The 20,674-nt window shown below is 36.7% G+C and overlaps 1 protein-coding gene across 1 annotated transcript in view; it reads left to right on the plus strand.

Annotated features, from left to right (window-relative positions):
* ANOS1 (anosmin 1) overlaps positions 1-20,674 on the plus strand; it is a 130,286-nt gene that overhangs the window by 102,382 nt on the left and 7,230 nt on the right. The window contains 2 exon segments of the mRNA XM_030961733.1: positions 17,288-17,382; positions 19,477-19,648. Of these exon segments, the coding sequence (XP_030817593.1) occupies positions 17,288-17,382; positions 19,477-19,648 (267 nt within the window).

Consider the following 20,674-nt stretch of genomic DNA (forward strand, 5'->3'; position numbering starts at 1 on the left):
CTAAATTGCAGAATTTGACATTACCCACAAAAGTTCTGAGGAACATATGAATATTTAGCTTTATGCCAAACTTCATCAGTCACCTTGATTTAGAAGAGAGTGGATAGCTGGTCACAACCAGAAAATATTTTGAAGATAGTTTTCTTCTAGGCTGCATCCTTCTGGTTTTCTGAAAAGTTTTAACAACAATTTTATGGTTTAGTTCTCCAGTCAAAAGGAAAATGACATAAATTTATAGTGTCTGTTCATATTCAGAAATCAAAAAGGGATTTTCCTTTCCTGCTCTTGTTGAGCATATAGGCTGCTCCAGTTTAGCCATAAAGGTTTATATGCTGTTATTTCAAAATGTGCTCACGCTGTTCATTTTTTAACTTGGATCAATCTACATGTGTAGCAATACCACTAAATTAAATCCATTCAATTCTTGTGCTTGAAATCAAGGGCTACAAGGTGTACAGTCATGTTTTCATCTTGAATTTTTCAAAGAATTTGAGAAATATTTAAGTGCTTTTGGGTTTAGATGCATGTGGCAACACCCTGAAAGAAGACAGGCTATATAAATGTTCAATTATGCTATGTAACATAGGAATATGTCACACTGGATATTGTGGATTGTGAGAGGTGTCCTTTGCTTCTTGTCCTTTGCCTGCCTTTTTGAATGGTTACCTTCCAGGCCCTGCTATGCCAATTACTTTCAAATCCATCCTTATTCCTCCCTAAAACCTGCAAGCTTTGTTTCAGCTGAGTACGTGCACATTTTGAAGATTTGTCCCTGTCTTGGCTATGCTAGTTTTTTTTTTCTTCCTTTCCACATTGTATTTCATTTTGGGGTTGCTTCATGGAAAGCTGGAACAATTTAAAGTTTAAATAAAAGTTGAATCGGGAATGTTCAGTTTACAAAAAAATGTGGTTTTTGTTACCCAAAGTGAGATTTATATATTCTGAGCTTTGTCAGGACTGATCACCTTGACCTTTAGCCTTTGCAAGTGAGATGTCAACTCATTGTCCAAGCTTCTTTTATTGTTAGAAAAGAAAAGCAGGTGACTTCTGTAGCAATTCATCCCCCACAGCAGCAGAATTGCTCTCTGGAGATGCCTCTCTTCTTTACTGAGAACAGAGGGGAGCCTAGACAGCTCATTTGTAGAAAGCTTAGAGATGCCTAATGTCTCTCTGTGAGCTGAGGTTCTATTCTTGGCAGTCTGTGTTGAAAAAAATGAGGGACAGGATTCAAAGATGAGGAGACAATGATGTCTCCCACAGGCATCAGACAGGGTTGTGCAACTCACAGTCTGCAGATTCAGCCCAGTGGAACAATCAATCCTGCTGCAGCTGTTTTCCTGCCAGCCTACTGCCAGAAGAAAGAGCATGTGTCCTGTGACCAAAATGCCAGCACCGCTACTGACATTCACCTTGTCAGTAGTTTGCCAAAGTTAGTTATACCTAATGGAGGGAAAATCCTGAGCAGAACAGCAATATTCTTGTTCCAACACAGATATCTTGAACTAGGTGCCCACTATTTATAGTGGTATTATAGTTATTGAACTTAGAGGCATTGCACCATAGAAACCTAAATGCTTCCATCTAAATCTGGAGCAGAATCTTACTGTCTGCTACATACCTGGAGGTAATATTTGTATTAAAGGCTATAAATGCCTATAAAAGGAATAATGCAGTCAGCATCCTTATAGTGACTCAAAGTTTGGAAATAAGAGGATTTCAAAGTGGTGTAATTTCCAGAATTGGAGAATGTCGTAGACAGCTATGTCACAGACCTGTCAAAAATGACATGGATTTTCATGCTGTCACCTTGTGCCAGGGCTGTACTAGCTGAGTTGCTGAGTTACTGAGTGTACAGTGACTCATCCTGTGTGGGGCTGTGTACATCCAGTGACATAAGGGGACCCCAGAAACCCATTTTGGCCCTGGGTGGGAGCAAATTCTGTGAGGTGCACTGGGGTGTTTAGGTACATGCCCCAGCCATGCAGTGGAAGGTGCATGTAATCCTTTTTCCTGCAGAACAAGCCGTGACAGCAAAGGTGTGTGAAGAGAGGCAGAATATGGCAGGTCATCGCTCTTACCTTCCTTTTTTTCTTTTTTAAAAAGAAAATATCAGTATTCTGAGTGACAGCACAGGCAGTAACTCAGCAGGAACATTGCCTTGTGTGGAACTGAAATATAGAAGCCAGCAGCTTTTATAAGCTCTTGCAAGGGTTTGGAGATTATGTAGTGCAGGGATGAGGTAGTGTAAATTTGCTAGTAACAATTTACTGCAGAGCAGGTCTGTGTGACTGTGCAAGGAACACAGCAGGAAAATCACATTGTCTTCATGAAAAACAGCAGTTACTGGGACAGCTGTGCTGGGAACTGAACCCACACATCTTTCACCTTTATGAACTGCACTAGATTGTGTTTAGGGACTTGTAGGAGGTAGTAGGGTGTAGCAACTATAAGAAGAAATACTGAGAGAGACCTTACCTGAGCCTGTTCAGTGGCATGGCATCTATTTTTATTGCAGGTAGGCATTTAGAGTTCAAATAGTTCCTGACAAAAAAAATGACCTGTTTGTCTCCTACATAGTGGGTGAACACAGAGGTCTCTGTTGATTGCACTAATGTTCTCATTTTTGTGTAGTTTGCTCTTAAAAAACAACACTTTTTTGGTGGAGAAACACAGTCATTCTATAATCCTAAATTAGAATGTATAACTTTAAAATAGAAAAATTAAGAGGCCAGCATGAAACCGTGTGAAATAAGTAGGTTGATAAGCATAAGAGTTACCGTGATAAAAAAATAATTCAAGAAATAAACGTCTCAAGCTTAAACATGTTGAGCATTTGTAAATTGATCAAATTTCAGTTGGTTGTAGTAGTCTTTTCTTTGTCTTGTATGGTTTTCAAGTATTTTTGGACTTTCTGTGTTAGACTTCATGACATGAACAGGAGATGGTTGCAGAGATGATGAAATAAAAAAAGGTTATTTAGATTTTGGATTTTTTTTTTTTTTAATATGAAGATTTAAACCAGTATGTTATCACAGAATTACAGAATGGCAGGGTTTGGAAGGGACCTCTGGAGATGATCTAGTCCACCCTCTCTGCTAAAGCAGGTTTGTACTGGCACAGAGGGTTGTTCTTCCCCAGGTGCAGGACCCTGCCTTTGCTGAAATCTACAGAACTTTGTTCAACCCTACAGTTGCCCTTGTTATGTTGAAGTTGTTTCTTTTAGCTGTAATGAAAACTTTAATGGCTGTTATAACAGCAGTATTTCTATTAGTAAGAACAGAGTTATTACTTTTCTATATTAATAACTGCTCAGGTTTTATTGTATTCCTAATTCAGTGGTGGTACCATTCTATGCAGACCAGACATTTTCTAAAATTTTTTAAAATTTCCTCCTCAACTAAGATGGCTCTCAAGAAGATTTTTTTACTGTGTCCCAGCACTGTAGCCTCACAGGATACCACAGGTTACAGAAACAGAAGGAAAGACCTATGTGGATTGCTTATATCGTTTAAAGAAACACAAACATGCTGTTAAGGTTGTTCTAGATTGTTTCTTTATTTTCATTGGTTCCATTTTAGCTGAGAAGCTATTTTGCTTTTGAATTTGAATCATTTTTCTCAGTCTAAGGAGCTAAATATAGGTCAGAGTCATAGAAGAATTTAAATGGGCAGGAGGGACTTCTGGAGGTCAGCTGGTGCAACCATCTGCTCAAAGTCAAACTAACTGTGAAGGTAAATCAAGTTATTCAGTTCTGTCTGTAAGGCCCTGTAACAGATATTGTCGCTGTTTTTTCAATTCATCCTCCATCAATACAAACCTGAAGAGGCCATCTAGGTTTATTGCAATGTGCCTTATGACTTACAGAAGGTATGATGATGCCTCTTGACTATTCAAAGATAGTTCCTCCATGACTGAAGAAGTTTTCCTCAGTGAACTTTGCAGATGAGCCTCTGGGAAGGCAGTGAAGGGACCACAGTGATGACATCAGGGCCAAAGCTCTTGGTTTCATATCATCCTTCTGAACAGAACTCATCAGACCTCTGTCCTGTGCAACAGCTGCATCAGAGGGGGTGTTGCAAACTATTATTAAACTAAACTATTGCTGAGTTTGTTATACAGCAAAGGAGTGACTGCATATCAGTACTCAGAAACGGAACACAGTGTTTGAATAAAAGTCTGAGTAAGGGGATGGATTTCCATATATATGCATCATGATGTGCCACAATTTGGTAAGGAGGAAAGACTTATCTGGGCCTGTTCTTCAAGTGTCATTTCTTAAGCCCCATTAACTTTAGTAAGCATAAGGCATCAATGGAATGTAGAATCTGGACTTTACGTTAAAATAAAGCTCTTTCTGAAATAATCTTTCAGTTTGCATGCTTTGGTATGATGACAATGATCACTTCAGGATGTTTGCTAGCAAAAATACCTCCACACTTCAAGCAGTACAAGGTACTTAGCAAATGCACATGATGTTGCTAGACAGCCATCCAAAAGCATGTTGCATATGAATACAATAGCTTCTTTCTGAAGGAAAAAAATGTCTTTTCCTTGCTGCCTTTCACTTAGGCCTGGGATTAGAGAAACAGTACATTCCTTAAGCAGCATGAATCCCCCTTTTGTAAATGAAAAGTAGAATGTGTTCCATGGACAGATATTTTGGCCATCTTGATGTGTGAAATTAGAAATTGACAAGTAGTGGAATCAAATTAAACAAATCACTTTTGACTCCTTGGTGCTGAGGTCACAGAGTACCATCTGTTACCAAAAATGGATGCACTCTGAAACCCCTTTTTAAAGGGATTACATACTGGGGATGATTAAGAACCTCAGTATATTGTGCAGTAATCAAGACTGAAAGAGTGAAAATAAAAAATGCTGAAGTTTTCTCTGTTTTTCTGTGGTTGGGCAACTAGAGAGCTGAGCATTGAACTTAGCTGAAAATCCTCCAAGTTGCTGCAAGTCTGTGTATGAAAATAAAATCTTGCCCAGACAGAAGGAAAAAAACCCCACCTTTTATGAAGTCTGTGCATCAATTTTCATCACTTTCTGCAATAATTATAATGCACTAAAATATCAGAATGTAATTTCTTTCCAAAGCGCTTGTCACAACAATGTTTTCTAAGTCATTACTCTGCTTTCACTACCATTTTCTCAGTGCCTGTTATTTGAGTGTAATACAACCCTCCTTGCTCAGGTAAAGCTTTAGCTTCCTTTTCTTTGAATTAAGTCTATGTGCATTTACTTCCCCCTCTTAAAATTAAACATTGTAAGTACTTCTAGATATTCAAAATCAATATATCTGCCTCTTGGTTTTTCTTAAAAAGACAAATATTTAAAATGCATTAAGACTTGGCTTCAGACTTCTTTCTTTGTGTTTCTGTAAATGCTAAAGCAGAATAAAAAAGAATACTTAAGGCAGGAAGAGGCAGAAAATCTACCATTGTCTGATAAATCAACCAAACAAGAATAATGAATTAAGTTACAGAGAAGAATAAAATACAAGGCATGGCAAAGCAAATAGAGAGCTAACACAAATGCTTTTAAGCCCAGATCTTAGGAAAACAAAATTAACTTTCACTTAATTTAGGGACATAAATGAAGTGACTGTGTGTGCTGACTCTTTGTTTGTAATAAGGTATTTCATATGGCAGGTTTTGAAGTGAAAGCTTTCCCATTGATAACACATGTCAAATGGTCCTTTCTCATAGCAGTAGAGCCATTGAAGGTAAAGAAGTCATTCAGTGGCGATTGGAGTTTCCAGCTCCTACTGTAAAGAATTCTGCAGTACTTGCTGAACACCAAAGCATTATTTAGTTTGGTATTAGTTGTTGCACTGGCCAGATTAGTGTTTGAGCAGCTGGCCATATTCTAATTATTGATATTCAAGCAGCAAAGTACTTGTACTTCAAGATATCACTTTGGTCCAGATGGTTCTTTCAACAAAATGACCTGACTAATTATAGTGAAGTATAAACTAATATATTGCCCTCAGACTTCCAGGAAAATACAGGGACTTTGTCTCAGCAGTGGTTGATTGTGTGGGTATGCAAAATGTGCATTAGTTCTTAGGGATTTAATTAGTAAAGCTGGCTCTAAGCACAGGACTCTTCAGCTAGATCACCTCTTTAGAAATGCACTGGTAGATATTACAGAATTTGCTTTTCTACATGTCCTACTCCTGACTCACATGTCTGTATCTTATGGGCTTCCACAGCATCGAGCCTGGGGAGATAGGTAGTGCTGTAAGCTTTATTTATCATGGGAAATTATTCTGGAGTTAAAAGAACATCCTGTCAGAAGTGTCTGTGTGGTCCCTACACCTCCCTAACTTTGTCTTTCTGCTTTACTTTGTCTTAATGGAGTTTCAGGAAAAAATCTCTTTGCCTTTTTAAAAGGGATGTAAAGGGTAGCATCTGACCATCTCCAGTTCTGCTTGCTTTACTTTATGAAGTGCCTATAGGACCCTGGTTTCTGTCCAAATGTAAAATACTTACAATACTTAAAATGTTACTGGTGGGACTCATGAAAAACATCAACCACAAAGAATAGAATTTGGTAGAGCAGATGGTTTTCAAATTCTCAAATAGTCTGCAATTGATTAGTGGGGCCAGTTAAAAGTTTTAAAATTACATTTGCAATGATGGCAACCTCAGTGGCATCTCCCCTGAAAATGAGACAATATTGGAAAGTCTTTTCAAAGGCACAGTTCAGGCATTTCTTCATGATTTCACAGGCAGAACACAAAACCATTACTTGTTGCCTTGCACTTGCTTCCAAACCTCCAGACCTTTCAGGGCAGGTGGTTAAAGCTCTTGGTATGAGAGATTTAGAGGCAAGTTTGTCCAATTGCTGGTCTCAGGAATGTAACTGGAATTGATTCAAAGTCTGCCAGGAAGTCAAATAATCACGAGTCAAATCAGAAATACCCACTGTGTTCCCTGAGCACAGACAGCACAGAACACTGATTTTACTTAACAGGCACCTGCTGATGTTTGCTGAAGGCTGTACTGCACTGCTTTGTACATTTGTACAATTTTTATATTTATTGGTTAATTTTAAAATTTATGTAGTGTGAGCTGTGCACAAGTCCTCAGTATGACCTGAACCATAATCCAGAACATCTTTAGTCATTGTGAAAGTGCTTTTAATTTGACTTAATTTATGCATTTAAAAGAAGTCTTCTTTTTATTCTTAAATTTAGTATCTGGTAGAAATTTAAGCCTGATTTCTTTTGAACTTACATTACAAGTTTAAATAGAAATGCAATTGCAAATTACCTGGTCCATGAGTTCAATCCAAAGATAGACCATCATTAGCTGGAATGCATACCTGCAGTCAGATTGCAGATACACTTCCAATATTCCATTGCAAAATCATTTATCAAGACTTAATCCACTTGAAGGACTGAAGAAATTAACAGGCCAACTAATTAATAAACTCTCGCCTGATGTTTAATTCTTCAGGAAAAAATGCATTTTCAAAATGCGTTTTCAGCATCTTTATGTACCTTCAATATGTCTATGTCTGACTAATGCAATTTTCTCGCTTTTTAATTACTTCCTGAGTATTACCACAATGTATAAAGCTAATTATTTTAATAACAAACACAGTACTATATATATATATATATATATATATATATATGCATACATATATAGTATCACTAAACATGGCAATGGCAATGTGTGATGTGAGGCAGTCTCAATAACTGAGGGGTAAAATGGCAAGCTTTTTACCATCCAAATATGGAATCACAGAATATTCTGGGTAGGAAGGGACCCAGAAGGATCATTGAGTCCAACTCTTGAGTGAATGGCCCTTATGGGGATCAGACCCACAACCTTGGTACTGTTAGCAGCATGCTCTGACCAGCTGAGGTCTTCCTCTCCTTTTCCCAAACTGTATCACTAGGTCAGATTAAGTCAAAGCTCTGTCTCACAGGTTTACACTCTCATACCTGGAGCAATCCTACCATTCCTACTATGAGTAAAAGGTACTGAGGTTCAGCAGTTTACAGGATGCTTCTCATGAGCTATGGGCTAATAACTGCTCATGAGTGCTCTCTTAGCCTGCCTAAGTTCTGGGTGAAGCACTGATCTTATGATCCAGGGGAGGTTAACCTCTCAGCAGGGAGTCATCATGCTTATGGTGAAGGTGGTTTGAACTAATGAGTGTCCTCTTTTAAACTGGGTCAATTTTCCTCCATGTGCATCTTTTAAATCTGTATTTTTAATTAGCTGATTTATAAGGTGGCCATAAAAACAGTCACATAAACACTACAAATAGGGAAAGGAAACTGGACTATTTGAAGGAATATCTAGAGTTGGAGGGAAAGAAACAAAAAAAAGGGTTTCTGAAATGATAATCTAATTTTTAAGATGACCCATATATACAGCTGATGATGATAATGAGTTGTTAATATCAGTTTCTTTTGCTCCTGTGACCATAAACTGGATGCAAAAATATCCATAGTGGTCTAGGCCAAAGATCCTACCCAACAGGTGTTCTGTCCTTGGCAGTGGCCAAAAGCAAATCCAAAGGAACATAAGAATAGGGTAAGAGTGTAACCGTATTTCTGCATATTATTGTCCCAGCTTCAGACAACTTCTAGTTAGTCAAAATTCCCGAGCCCAATGTTATTTCACTGTATTTATTCACTTCTCATGCATTTATCTTCACAATAATATCCAGTGTCCTGTGAGAGTCCCCAAGTTTCAGGGTGTCTGAAACGTCCTGAGTGATGGAGTTCCTGAGTTTTAAGTACTTGTTCTATGTAGAGCCATTTTTTTTTGTCTTGAAGCCAATTCTTTCACATTTATATGAATCCTAATTCTTGCTCTGTTTACCTTGTCTGTGTGCACATGATTTTATAGATATTTAACCTGGTTTTGCTGTGTTCTGTTTCTTGTAGACATGTTGATCTTAAACTGCAGATTTAGAAACTGCATATTAATGCCATAAATTTTTTGAGTACTAGTTCAGCAAAACAACATCCTGGTATGATGTTCCATAATGCATATCAGGAAAGTCCCATTTTGGAACTCCATGGATCGCTGCATGCAAACCTACGCATGTATGGCTTTTGCATGAGGTCTGAGAAAGAAGGGAGTAGCTGGTCCATCGCAGCCTCTCTTCCCACTGTGGAATTAGGGGCAAGATGAGTCTGTACTTTGGCTCTAGAATTGGGAGAGATTCCAAGATTACTTACCCTCAATATAGTAAACTTACCCTCATAGTCTGCTTGTCTAAATTATTGTCCACATTTTTCAAAGTTACACAGAAGGCTAAAGTTAATGGTAGAGTACCTGGTGACATTTTCAGTGTATGTATAACCTTGGTGAGCCTTGGACTTGTTTGTTTCGGTTTTTTTCTTTTCCATTAAATTCAGGTCTGGGATGCTTAGCTAGCTTTGAAAATCTAGCTATGAGGGAATAATGTAGAAAGCCTCTATTCAGGCTACAAGCAGCTATTGTGAGACTTGGAGCTTACAAGAGGCAAATTTCCTTGTAATGGAAAACCAGAATGAGATACTGTTGAACTTGCTTTGTATAGGATGTTGTGTGTGGGAAAATAAGTAAGGGTAAAGGTAATCCGGCTTAGAGATGATCCCAGGCTTAAATCCCTCAATATAAACATCTTCAAACCTTGAGGCTTCCTAGGTCTAGATATGGACAAAAATACTGTGTCTCAGGCCTGTCTTTAAATTACACAGTAATTGTTAATATCATTTTTGGAAAGGCTTACTGTTCTATTATACAAAGAATGTGTTCTGTAGAAAGAAAGTTTGTTTTAAATGGCATAACGTGAGAAACAAAATCTTTGTAATTTAATCAAAACTGCTTATATTCCATGTAAGAGCAGGAAACAGTATAGTTTGTCTTGCTAAGAATTGTTTGTTGAGTGAAGTTTAAATGTCAGCTGAAGGTTTTGGTGTTATTTTTAAACATACTGCTTGAATAGGTGATTATTAAAAAGCTTTTTTTCTCAAGAGGTGTCATGAGTATGGTGAACTTCATAACGAAACAAAACTTTGGATTTTCTTTTTTTTACACCATCGGGTGAATCTATGAAGAGGAAGCAAAAGACACAGAGCTGTTATATTTTAATTTTTTTCAAGAGAACTTACCTGAAACGCCTGTGACAAAACAAGTGGGTTTTTACAAGGAAAAGGGGAGTGCAGAGAGACTTGTAATACATTAGCACATCAATGCAGCATTTTAACATTAGTTGGAGGAAAATTGTGTTTACCTCATTTTGCATTTGCTAAAGTACCATGAGTAAAATAGTACTTCTTGTTATATTATTTCTTCTTGTCCTATCATTAGATTCAGATGACACCATGAATCAGAGTAATACAATGGCTCATGAACCAGTATATGAGGAAATGAATAAGTGTTATGATCTACTACTGACTGAGATAATATTTTGCTTCTCTGCAGTACACTGAAGTATCTCTTCCCAAACTTCCCAAACTTCCATCATGCTGTTATTTAAATGTAAAAAATACAATGTGAATCACTTCACACTAATCATGTCTTCAAAACTGAAGGAACTAGTAGTAAATAACACTGCTTCATTTGTTCACTTGGATTTTGTCCATATTTCAGCCCTCCCTGCATATTTTTCAGGACCTCTACAGCAACTGAATTTCATCAGAAAAAGCATTGATGGAAAACTGCATATATTAGATGTCTGTGTAGACATGAAAAACAATATTTGTCCAATAAACAGATGAACATGAGGCTGAGAGAGCAGCAGACACTTCATCACATTCATCTCTAATATTTCCTTTCTAGTTTGTGGTGTGGAAATGCAGGCAAGTGCTGCTGCAGGGCAGACACTGCTGCTCATCCTTCTGCTGGATTGGTGGGTTGGAATAAGTGCTGGGTTGTAATAGATGCCCATCTGTAAGGAGGGTTACAGGGAGGAGAAAGAGCAAGAACATTTCTTCAGGAAGCCTTTGATTTGTACAAGTGTTTGAGCACTTCAGAGTTGATAATATCTTTTGATTTATGCAAAGCATCATTAGTTTCACCATTTACCATTGCTACAGCTTTGCCATTCAATACAGTGAGGTAATTTTTTTTTCCTGGATGCTATGCTGACACAGGATTTATACAGAGGTCTGAAAAATCACACTATGACTTTACAGCAGAATCAATTAATCAAGCTTGTACATACTGAGACATGTACTTCATGTGCCCTGAACAGATTCTGCCCTCTGTTGTGATATTAAATATAAAATATTTTCCCCTTACTCTAGCCTATTTTTAGAGAAGTAATGCTGCAGGACACATAATTCAGAAAGGAAATCACTTAATTTTTTTATATGTCTTTCTTCCTGTTAGTCTAAGACCATCAAAGACATGTTCAAGACCATTTTTAACCACAGTTTTGATGGTCATTAGTGTCTTGTTCTTGCTAGGTTCTGAACTTTCTGGCCTGATGCTTTAGCTACCCTTAACTATTGAAGTTAACACAAATGTTCATATGCCCAAGTGCTTTGTTGAATAATGGCCCCTGTGCTCAGAAGCTTGTAAGAACAATCCCGCCAGTATGCAAAGAAAAACAAAAAAACATGTCACAAAAAATCATTGTGGTTTGCTAGATGAAATATCAGATCTAACAAAATATAGTAAATATTTAGCTGCACACAGAACAAATTATTTTAATAATTTTCTTGGTCAATAGATTGAGAGATATTTCATCCTCCTTATGGTATTCTGTTTGAAGAAAGTTTAGCTTTGAATGAAGACAACAGGTTTACATATGGCTTATTAACTTCCAAGCTTTGATAACAACTCCTTTTGACGTACAGTTAGCATATTAATTATGTGTATATATTTTGGAGGGAGTCAGTTTGTTGAGGTATAGTGACAAAAAATACAGAACATTGTTTCTTTTTTTTACTGAAATACTTATTTCAAAGCTGCTAGTTATTTGTATTAAATTACTAATTTTATGCTAGCAGGTAAAGGTGCTCATATATCTTATTTTATAATATTTACTTTTATACCTTATTTTATTCTAATGGGAAAATCTATCAGACACTGCATGTTAATTACTTTCAATCCTGTCATGATGCAGAAATTGACTTGATATTACAGTGTTTATTGATGCCAGACATTCTTATTGTAATTAAACCTTAATTTGAGTTGCTGTTGCTGAACAATTCTGCTGTGAAACCTTGTTTTCCTGCAAATCCCATTTGATTTTCCTTCTAATAACTTTTTGTAATTTGGTTGCCTGCATAATAGTGCTGTCACAGCTGGTATTCATTGGCATTTTTGTACCAAATAGTAGAGACCCACATCAGAATAACATGCAAGAGCTGAAATACTTTTACAACACACACCGTTATCATTTTCACCACTTGACAGGAGTGGAACAGAGATAGGGAGCCATGAAGTACTTTGCCTAAAGACCTCAAGCAAACCAGTGGCAGAACTCACCCCAGTCCCTGACACAGTCTGCTGCAATTTTCTTGCTGTGGATCCCAGGATACAAAGAAATAAATGAAATCTCTGTTTACCTGGTTTTATGGGGTAGCTCCATATTGATGATGTTGGGCTGCATGAGCAAATTTCATTGCTGGTGTACCCCTACTATGCCAGTTTTTCAGCTACAAAGCTTCAGCTCCTTATGAGAGTCAATTTGGCACCCTTCTGGAACAGTAACTGCAATATAAAGGAGAGAAAGGATTTGAGGCAGAGAAAGTAGCTGTCTGCAGTAGCATGGTAAAAAAAAGAAACCACATTAGATGAAATTATTCATACAACTGGCAGCAGTGTATTTGTACAAAACAGAAACATGGAAGAGGTTGAAAAAGATGAGAAAAAGAAAAGAAAAAACCTTTAAAATGTAGTTTATTTAAAATAAACTGTAGAACAATTTAAACCAGAAGTTCCATCTAGGAGAACTTGCAGAATTACCTGAAATTTTGTTGGATTATTTTTCTGTATGATACTCAGAGCTTTAAATTCTGTGGGGAGGTGATTTAGTATTCCTAATAACTATTGTGCAGCCATGCCTTAGGCTATGTTGAGGTCTATCAATTTTAGATGCTTAAATTGTGCATATGAACCTGAAGTTTTCCAAGTGGCAAACACATGTAGTTGGCATTGGCATTAGTAGAATTTTGAGCTGTTTTTACAGCTTGAAGATATAGAATAAATGCACATTTTCCATCCAGAAAAATCAGAAGTTTATTTATTTGTTTTTTATTAAAATTGAACTAAAGCATTTAAATTGGGGAGGGGGGAGAAAGCACAAAAATCTGATTAAGAACATCTTTGTAAACACTATTGAAAGAGAGCTTAGTGGAGAAACTCATGTGAAAATAAAGGCAGTTCAGGGTAAATTAAAAAAAAACCCCATGCTTTAGAGCATTCCTTGATCCATACATTTCTAATTAGAGATGTCGTATTTCTGTCCAACAAAGTTAGCAGCATACTCTTGTTGAGCAAAAGAGCTAAGACTATATCGCATTTTAAGAACATGATCATGTAGTGTCTGTACAGCCATTTTTCTTAAGTCTGGGAAGTCAACTTTTACTTCAGAAAATCTACTTTAAAAATCACAGTCAAAGTAATTAACATCAACGATCAGTTTATTTGAAAAGATTAGTTATGTGCATTTGTCTTACAGACCTAAAAATCTTTAGCTTGGGCATCTGGAGATAGTTTCCATGTCAGTATCATTAAGAGGTTTTTAAAGCAATTGTCCTGGATTGCCTTTTTTTTTTTCTCTTTATATAAATATAAAATAAAGTAATTATTTGAATAAGCTGTCAGCTGTTTGTACTTAAGTGGTTATTTTGTTGACTAATTTCACAATCTTAGAGCTGCTGAAATGAGTGCTACTACTTACTATGTCCTTCAGGTTCACTGTTTCTATACAAATATTTTTAGTTCTGGGAAATACAAATGCTTGCTGTTTGTGCAAGCATCTCTGTTTCTAGTATCAAATGATAGACATTCTAACCATGAGAACAATGAAGTTAAAAAGCTCTATAAAGACTCATAATTGAAAATTTAGAATCAAGAAGACTCCAGATATTGAGAAGGAGATTGATACTGTGACATCTGAAATACCAGGGAAACAGACTGAAGCAGTCTGGCAATTTCTTGATAGTGTTTTGTACTTATTATAGCAGGAATGGCTGAGTTTTCTGGTAAAACTCTCCAAAATCAGTCCCATTAGGTAATAGATATTCTGTTCATATTAACTACTCAAATGGCATTTTGGAAAAAGATGTGGCAGTGGGCTCAGTGTATGAACCTTAGCTGAGCTTGATCCAGAACCCTTGGCTCTGGTGGCAGTGGCTGACATTCAGCTGGATGCAGCTTGAGCTCATCCAGTACCCATCCCTCAGTGTGCATTGGACAGCTAAACCCAAAAATCTAAATAAAATTTACAGTAGTGATCTCACTAGGACAGTGTGCATTCCTGAAAGGAGGGCTGGGAGAGGCTTTTCTTTTGCATGGGCGGTAAACACAAAATCAGCTGTGCAATGTTTCATAAAACTTTAGAGTAATGATCTTTAGGAGCAAGTTTATAAGACAAAGGCATATTTTCATAATTTTTCTCAGCTTCTTATTGGGCTTTTTAGATAATTTCATGCATTTTGTCCTCTTTTGCTTTTAAAAATATTAAAGGTAATTTCTTAAACAGTCTTGTCATTTCATGTGCATACTTCATGCATGCATATACATTTTGACTTTTTCAGGCTTCTAGCTTTATTTAATCACATAAGTTCCCACCTTTCCCTATTTTTAAAAAGTTTTTGTCTCAAGTAGGAGCTACTTCCTTATTGTGTTTCATACTTTATTCTGTTATATTGTATTGTATCAGTCAGACTTTAGTGACAGGACAGATTTTTCAAAAGGAGAAAACTGGGGGGGTTTGTTGTGAATTATTTTTACATTTCTCTTTTTTAACACATGGCATTTAACCTGTGTATCTTCCATTTTTTTAGATAATAGCAATCATAAATATAGAGGTGAGAACTGAAGAAGTTTTAGTCTTGCTGGCTGTCATGATGCCTTCTAGTTTATATCAGCTGATGTACTTGTAGATGTGAGACAAAAACCTTTTTCAGATAACCTTTACATACCCACTGAAAATTTAAAAAATCCCCTTATTTCAGTATGTGTTGTTATCAGACTACCAGAATACCATCAAATTTAAGATTCATTAGCTCAAATAAAATTAGTAAAAGAATTAAGAAAACCTTCAGCCTACGTATACAGTACAAGCTGAAAGGTTTTTAAAATGTGTTTCTAATTTTCTATATTCTTCTTTAACCTATTTCTGTTTTCTTCAAGTAGAGAAGTTATCAGAAACCACAGGTGTTTACAAATGGGTTACTAAGGATTTGCTAATGCAGAAAAGTAGGAAGGAAGGAAGAGAAGAACTGTCTAGGAGTAGAAGCTCACATAGTTAATGAATGTGGACCTGCCTGAAAATACAAGAGGATTCCAATGTGCCAGTAGCTGGAAATAATTTTTTTTTCCCATCCCAGGCAGTGTACAGGGCTGGGTTGTACAGAGCATTGAGCAACCTGGTCTAGTGGGAAATGTCCCTGCCCATGGCAGGAGAGTTGGAACTGAAGGATCCTTAAAGTCTCTTCCAACCCAAACCCTCGGATGATTCTGTGATTCTACCTTGAATTACATTTCTGGGCAGAGGCTTAGTAAACCTCTACACCAATATATCTGAATATAGCTGAGCTCTTGTAAGGTCTTATGCTTGGGATTTGTCATTTCCCAGTTGCCCATGTTGTGATATTTTGTGACCTACCTTAGGGATGTGTTTATCCAATCCCTGACTGCTGGACAATTACAAGGTTTAATTGGCTTGGATAAATGTTTAGCCAAAGTGAAAGAATTACAAGCGAAAATACACATTTTGTAGCTTTGCAAAGAGCAGTCCACCCATGAAGATAGTTTAAAATAATGAGAGCATGACAGAATAGTTTGGGTCAGAAGACATCTTAAGGATCATTGACCAGGTGATATTTGATAATGGAGTCAACTGGAAGAGATGAAATCAGATGAAACCTACTTACAAATGCACTGTGAGTTTTTGTCTTCATCCAGTAGGCACATCAAGTGGGAAAACTTGAAGAGACATGCAAAAGCATATCCATTTCTTTATTTATTTTAAATGAGAGGGAACAATCACAAGGCAGGAGATGTACTTTTTAATGGATTTCTTTTTGAAAGAAGTATTGTTTCCAAAGAAATTGCAAAAATAATTAGCATATATGTTGTTATGAAGAACAGCTACTGCAAAAATCTATTTCAAGGGGCCATTTCAGCTAGTTTCCTACACTAGTAATTTTCTCTTTAGTTTACAATCCTTTTCTTCTGAATCCAAACTGCTCATAGCAGTCTAATACCAGGTCAGCCCTTAAGGCATCAGAGATATTTGTTTTCCCTCCTGGAACCCACAGTCAGGCACATTAGTGATTCTGTCATACCAAGCTAGTTAATAATAACAGACATAATTTTGCATCCCCTGTATAGAGAATGAAATCCAGAAAAACGTCAGGAACTACTTGCACTACCTAATGTTTTCTTTCTTTTGTCAATTCTTTTTTGCTCTTTGTTTTGCTTCCTTATTCAGGCATTATTAGACAAAAAGCTAGAAGAGCTGAAAATAAGTTGAAAGCTTATACTGTTGGTACTGCAGCAAGTTTTCTCATTGATTTAAATGGGAGTAAACTTAAGCCTTCAGTATTACTCATAAGAGTCAAGACTAGAATTTTATTTGGACAGATACTGAACTAAAGGTTTTATGGCATATCCTGAAAGAAGAAAGCTTGGGGATTTAAAAGCATTTTCTCATATTTTCAGGCACAGATTTCTCAAGCAGTGCCAGGCAGCAGTATTGCAATGCTCTAACAATATAAACAGTCGGGCAGTTGACACCAAGTCTGTCTCATTATTTGCAGGATGATTAGAAGTAGCAGCATTGAGATTATTTTTTTTAATGCTCAGTTTGGGTTCTTTTTTTTTAATGTAAGCAGCATATATGGTAACATATCTGAAAATGAAATTTCACTATTTATCTCTAGCTGATGCAAGGTTTAAATTTCATTGGTGTATCATATTTTCTCCGTTATATTAAAGATTGCTTAGTGGGGAATTACCAACTCTACAATACTTAAAATTTCTTCTGTTTTTATCCAGAGAAGCCAAAAGAGTGGTGAAAATATACTTTTATGTCTTTTGGTGAAAACAAATTTATATGTATTTTCCTCTCTTTTTATATCATTTAGATATCAGCATGAATCAATTCCAGGTCCACTGGTTGCTGGAGTCCTGTGCACACAATGACACCAAAGGACTTAGGAAAGTAACAGAGCTGACTTATGTAAGTCTCCATTCAGCCTTCTGCTTGACTCTGAGTAGTTCCTAGGCAGCAAGAGAAAGGATGGTTCTGTAACATAACGCAATATGTGTTATACCCTGTTTCATAGATCAGTAAGGATGCTTTATTTTTTATGTTTCTCTTTGGCAAAAGATAAAAATTATGTATCTGGATTGGTTTTGGGTTTCTTGGATTTCCTAAATCCACACTAGGCTAAAATATTTTATTTGTTTTTGTTGTTATTTAGAAAATGAGACCAGATAAACTTCTTAACTAAGTACTTCTATAACTCTACAGGATATAGAAACATGGAGCTTTATCTGCAATTAATAATGTAGGATTTCGGCACAGTGCAAATACTGAACTGTAATAATAGTAATTAATAAGCCAGATTTTCTTTTAGACATTCAGATGACTTTCAGGTGATTATTCTCCCTGAGGAGAATAATAGATAAGAAAAGAAGGACTTGTCTTGGTTTAGAGCAAAATTTTGGGAGAGAGAGAGAGAGAGTCTCATATAGTCAACCCAGGACAGGACTGTAGGTGACAAATACCAGATATTAAATCTGGAAGTCGAACAGATATCAGATGGGGAGAAAAGATCCATGGCAGCCCAAATATATGTTGCAGTGGCAATACTTCCTACTCAATTTGTTGGCAATCTAATGTCATCTGTCTCTATAACACATTATTTGAACAACAGAGTAATGTGATTGGTGCATCAGAATTGGTTTAGTCTGTTATGCAGAATGGACAAAATCACAATTCACCTTTCCTTCTTACCCTGATCTGTACTACCCCATCAAATCAGGGGTGTTAATGTCATGTAAAAGAGTAAATCAAAAGACATGGTTTCTCACACAGGATGGTGTTAGTTTGTAAGATTTACTGCTTCATGGAGTCAGCCAAAGCACAACTTTGAGGTGGATTAAAAAAATTATTTTGACATAATGTTGTGGAGATAGGAGAAACAACATTTAACAAGTTCATTTCCACTAGAGGTCAGAAAAGACTATTTGGACATCTGTCCAAATGCATTGTGGGATTAATAAATTTATTTCCTTTTTTTTTTCTTATTTCCAATCATTTTATGGTCATTCATCCAATCTATCATGATAAATAAAAATAGTCCTGTCACAATTTTAAGGAGACATCAAACCTGTTGGAGCACTCTCCCAGCAGGTGGAGGGCAGGCAGTCCAGTCTCAGCCCAATCTCTATGACCCATGAAAATGACCTTCCAAGTGAAGGTTAGACTAATTTGCAATTAGAAAAAAGAGGGAGTTATGCAGAAGAACCTGGGAAATTAGTGATTCTGAAGGGAATTACTGATCTAAAAGGTAGCGAAAGACTTTTGACCTTAGCCAGTAACATATTATTAGAGATTTTTTTCAGGATAAAAGCCAACCAATCAAACATTTTTTTCCCTGTATGATTTGTGTTAAAGCTTTCAGACTGTAATTTTCAAAAGTACTTCAGACAATGGTAAGAATTTAGAAGGACACTTACACTTTGTGTAAAGTTTTGTTCTTCACTCATTGTCCTTAAATAGAGACTTCTGCTTTGTATTTAGCTGTGGAGTTTTTCTTCCTGATAAGAATATAGAAGTACTTAATGTACTCAAGTGGAAAAATATGCATCCATAATGCTATGCTGACTTTAAATGTGCTTTTAAAAAGTTAAACATAGATGAAGCCTGTCATTTACAGCAGCTTAACTCAGCTTTCTTACATTTATTTAATTCGATTAGCATTTATATCCTCCCCTTGCTACCCCCACTGCCATCATTCACAGAGACTGCTCTAAATATTAGAAGTCAGTTGCTTTGATGCCGTGTGTCAAAGGAACTGTATAGAATCGAAGGACATATTCAAATACCATGCTAATATATTTTACTACTGAAAATAATCATGACATTGACAATACTTGCTTTCTTCTCCGAGTTAAAACCACATTGGCATGTGTTAAGCATCCAGGAAAATATTTTTGTGGAGAGAACTTTTCATCTTTTGCCAAAGTTATTTTTCAATTTGTTCATATTTTTTTTTCCTTGGGGCTCTATTTGCAGCATGTGATCTTTTTGTTTTTCTTATTGTAGGAAAACTACATTATTCTGAAGGACCTGTCATTTTCATGCAAATACAAAGTAACTGTTCTGCCTGCAAAATCCAAAGGTCGTTTTAAGGCTGAGAGTACTTTCTTTGTTACCCCACCTTGCTCTGCATTTAAAGAAAAAAAGCACAAGCACATTAATTGTCCTGCTGAAGGAGGTAAGGCATGGTCTGGAGAACTACCAAATAGTTCCAAAAGCATTTATAATCACCAAAAGAGAGTCTTAAAAAGCAGTTTTAGGATAGAAAATGAGAGATTTGAAACAAATAAAAACATCACTAATGCTTATGTGAAAATCAACAGAAATACAGAACAGTATTGATTTTGGCTACTACATGATTACTGTTTTGTCAATTAAGAGTAATCATAGTGGACATACAGTAATATCTGTAATGGCATGGTTGGGTTTTTTGTAAGGAAGAATGGTTCCCCATTATATTTATTATAATTATGGAGGATAACTGTAAACATGATTATGGTGGTGTGACCCATCTTTTTAATGTTTTGCTGCAGATGCAAGCTGCTTTTCCAGTTAGATTTTGTTTAGGTTGATTCTGCTCTGAAATAAGAAATAGAAGCCCTCTAATCTTTTCCAGCCTTGTCACAATGTGTAACTAGAGGGTTATGGAAGTCGCAGAATTATGCAGATATTAGTTGGAGAGGATCTCTGTGGTCAGCTGGTCCTGGCTCAGGTCAGCCATGGCTCTGCACTTCCAATTGTGGACACCTCTCTCTCTGGTTGGAGGGAAGCCCTCTCACCTTGAGTCCCTCCTGTTCCCAAGGGTACCCTCATGCTCCAAAAGTCACCCAGAACCCTGCTGGCCTTCACTGTCATTTTCTTAATGCCTGTCCTGACAGTTTCCAGCGTTACAGCCTTCCTGGGCAACTGTAACTTAGGTGTAACTTTCCCCTAATCAGAGTGTCCCTATTACCTTGTACCACAGTTTTAGTTCATGAATTTTACTCTTTGGCTGAATTATGGTGTTCTGTGCTATGCTGTGCATTTTCTTGTGGTCCCAAAACTTCCAGTCTGAATTCAGGTATTCTGAAATATGAGGAGCAGGAGAATGTCTCCCTGTGACTGAGGCACTTAGGTCTTTACATGCCATAGCTTTCTTTTCTGTACCTGCAGCTGAGAGCATTTTATCTGAAGTTTGACTTTGGCCCTAAATGTCAGTGGAATA

The sequence above is a fragment of the Camarhynchus parvulus genome, chromosome 1 (genome assembly GCF_901933205.1).
Source record: "Camarhynchus parvulus chromosome 1, STF_HiC, whole genome shotgun sequence".
Classification (NCBI taxonomy): Eukaryota; Metazoa; Chordata; class Aves; order Passeriformes; family Thraupidae; genus Camarhynchus; species Camarhynchus parvulus.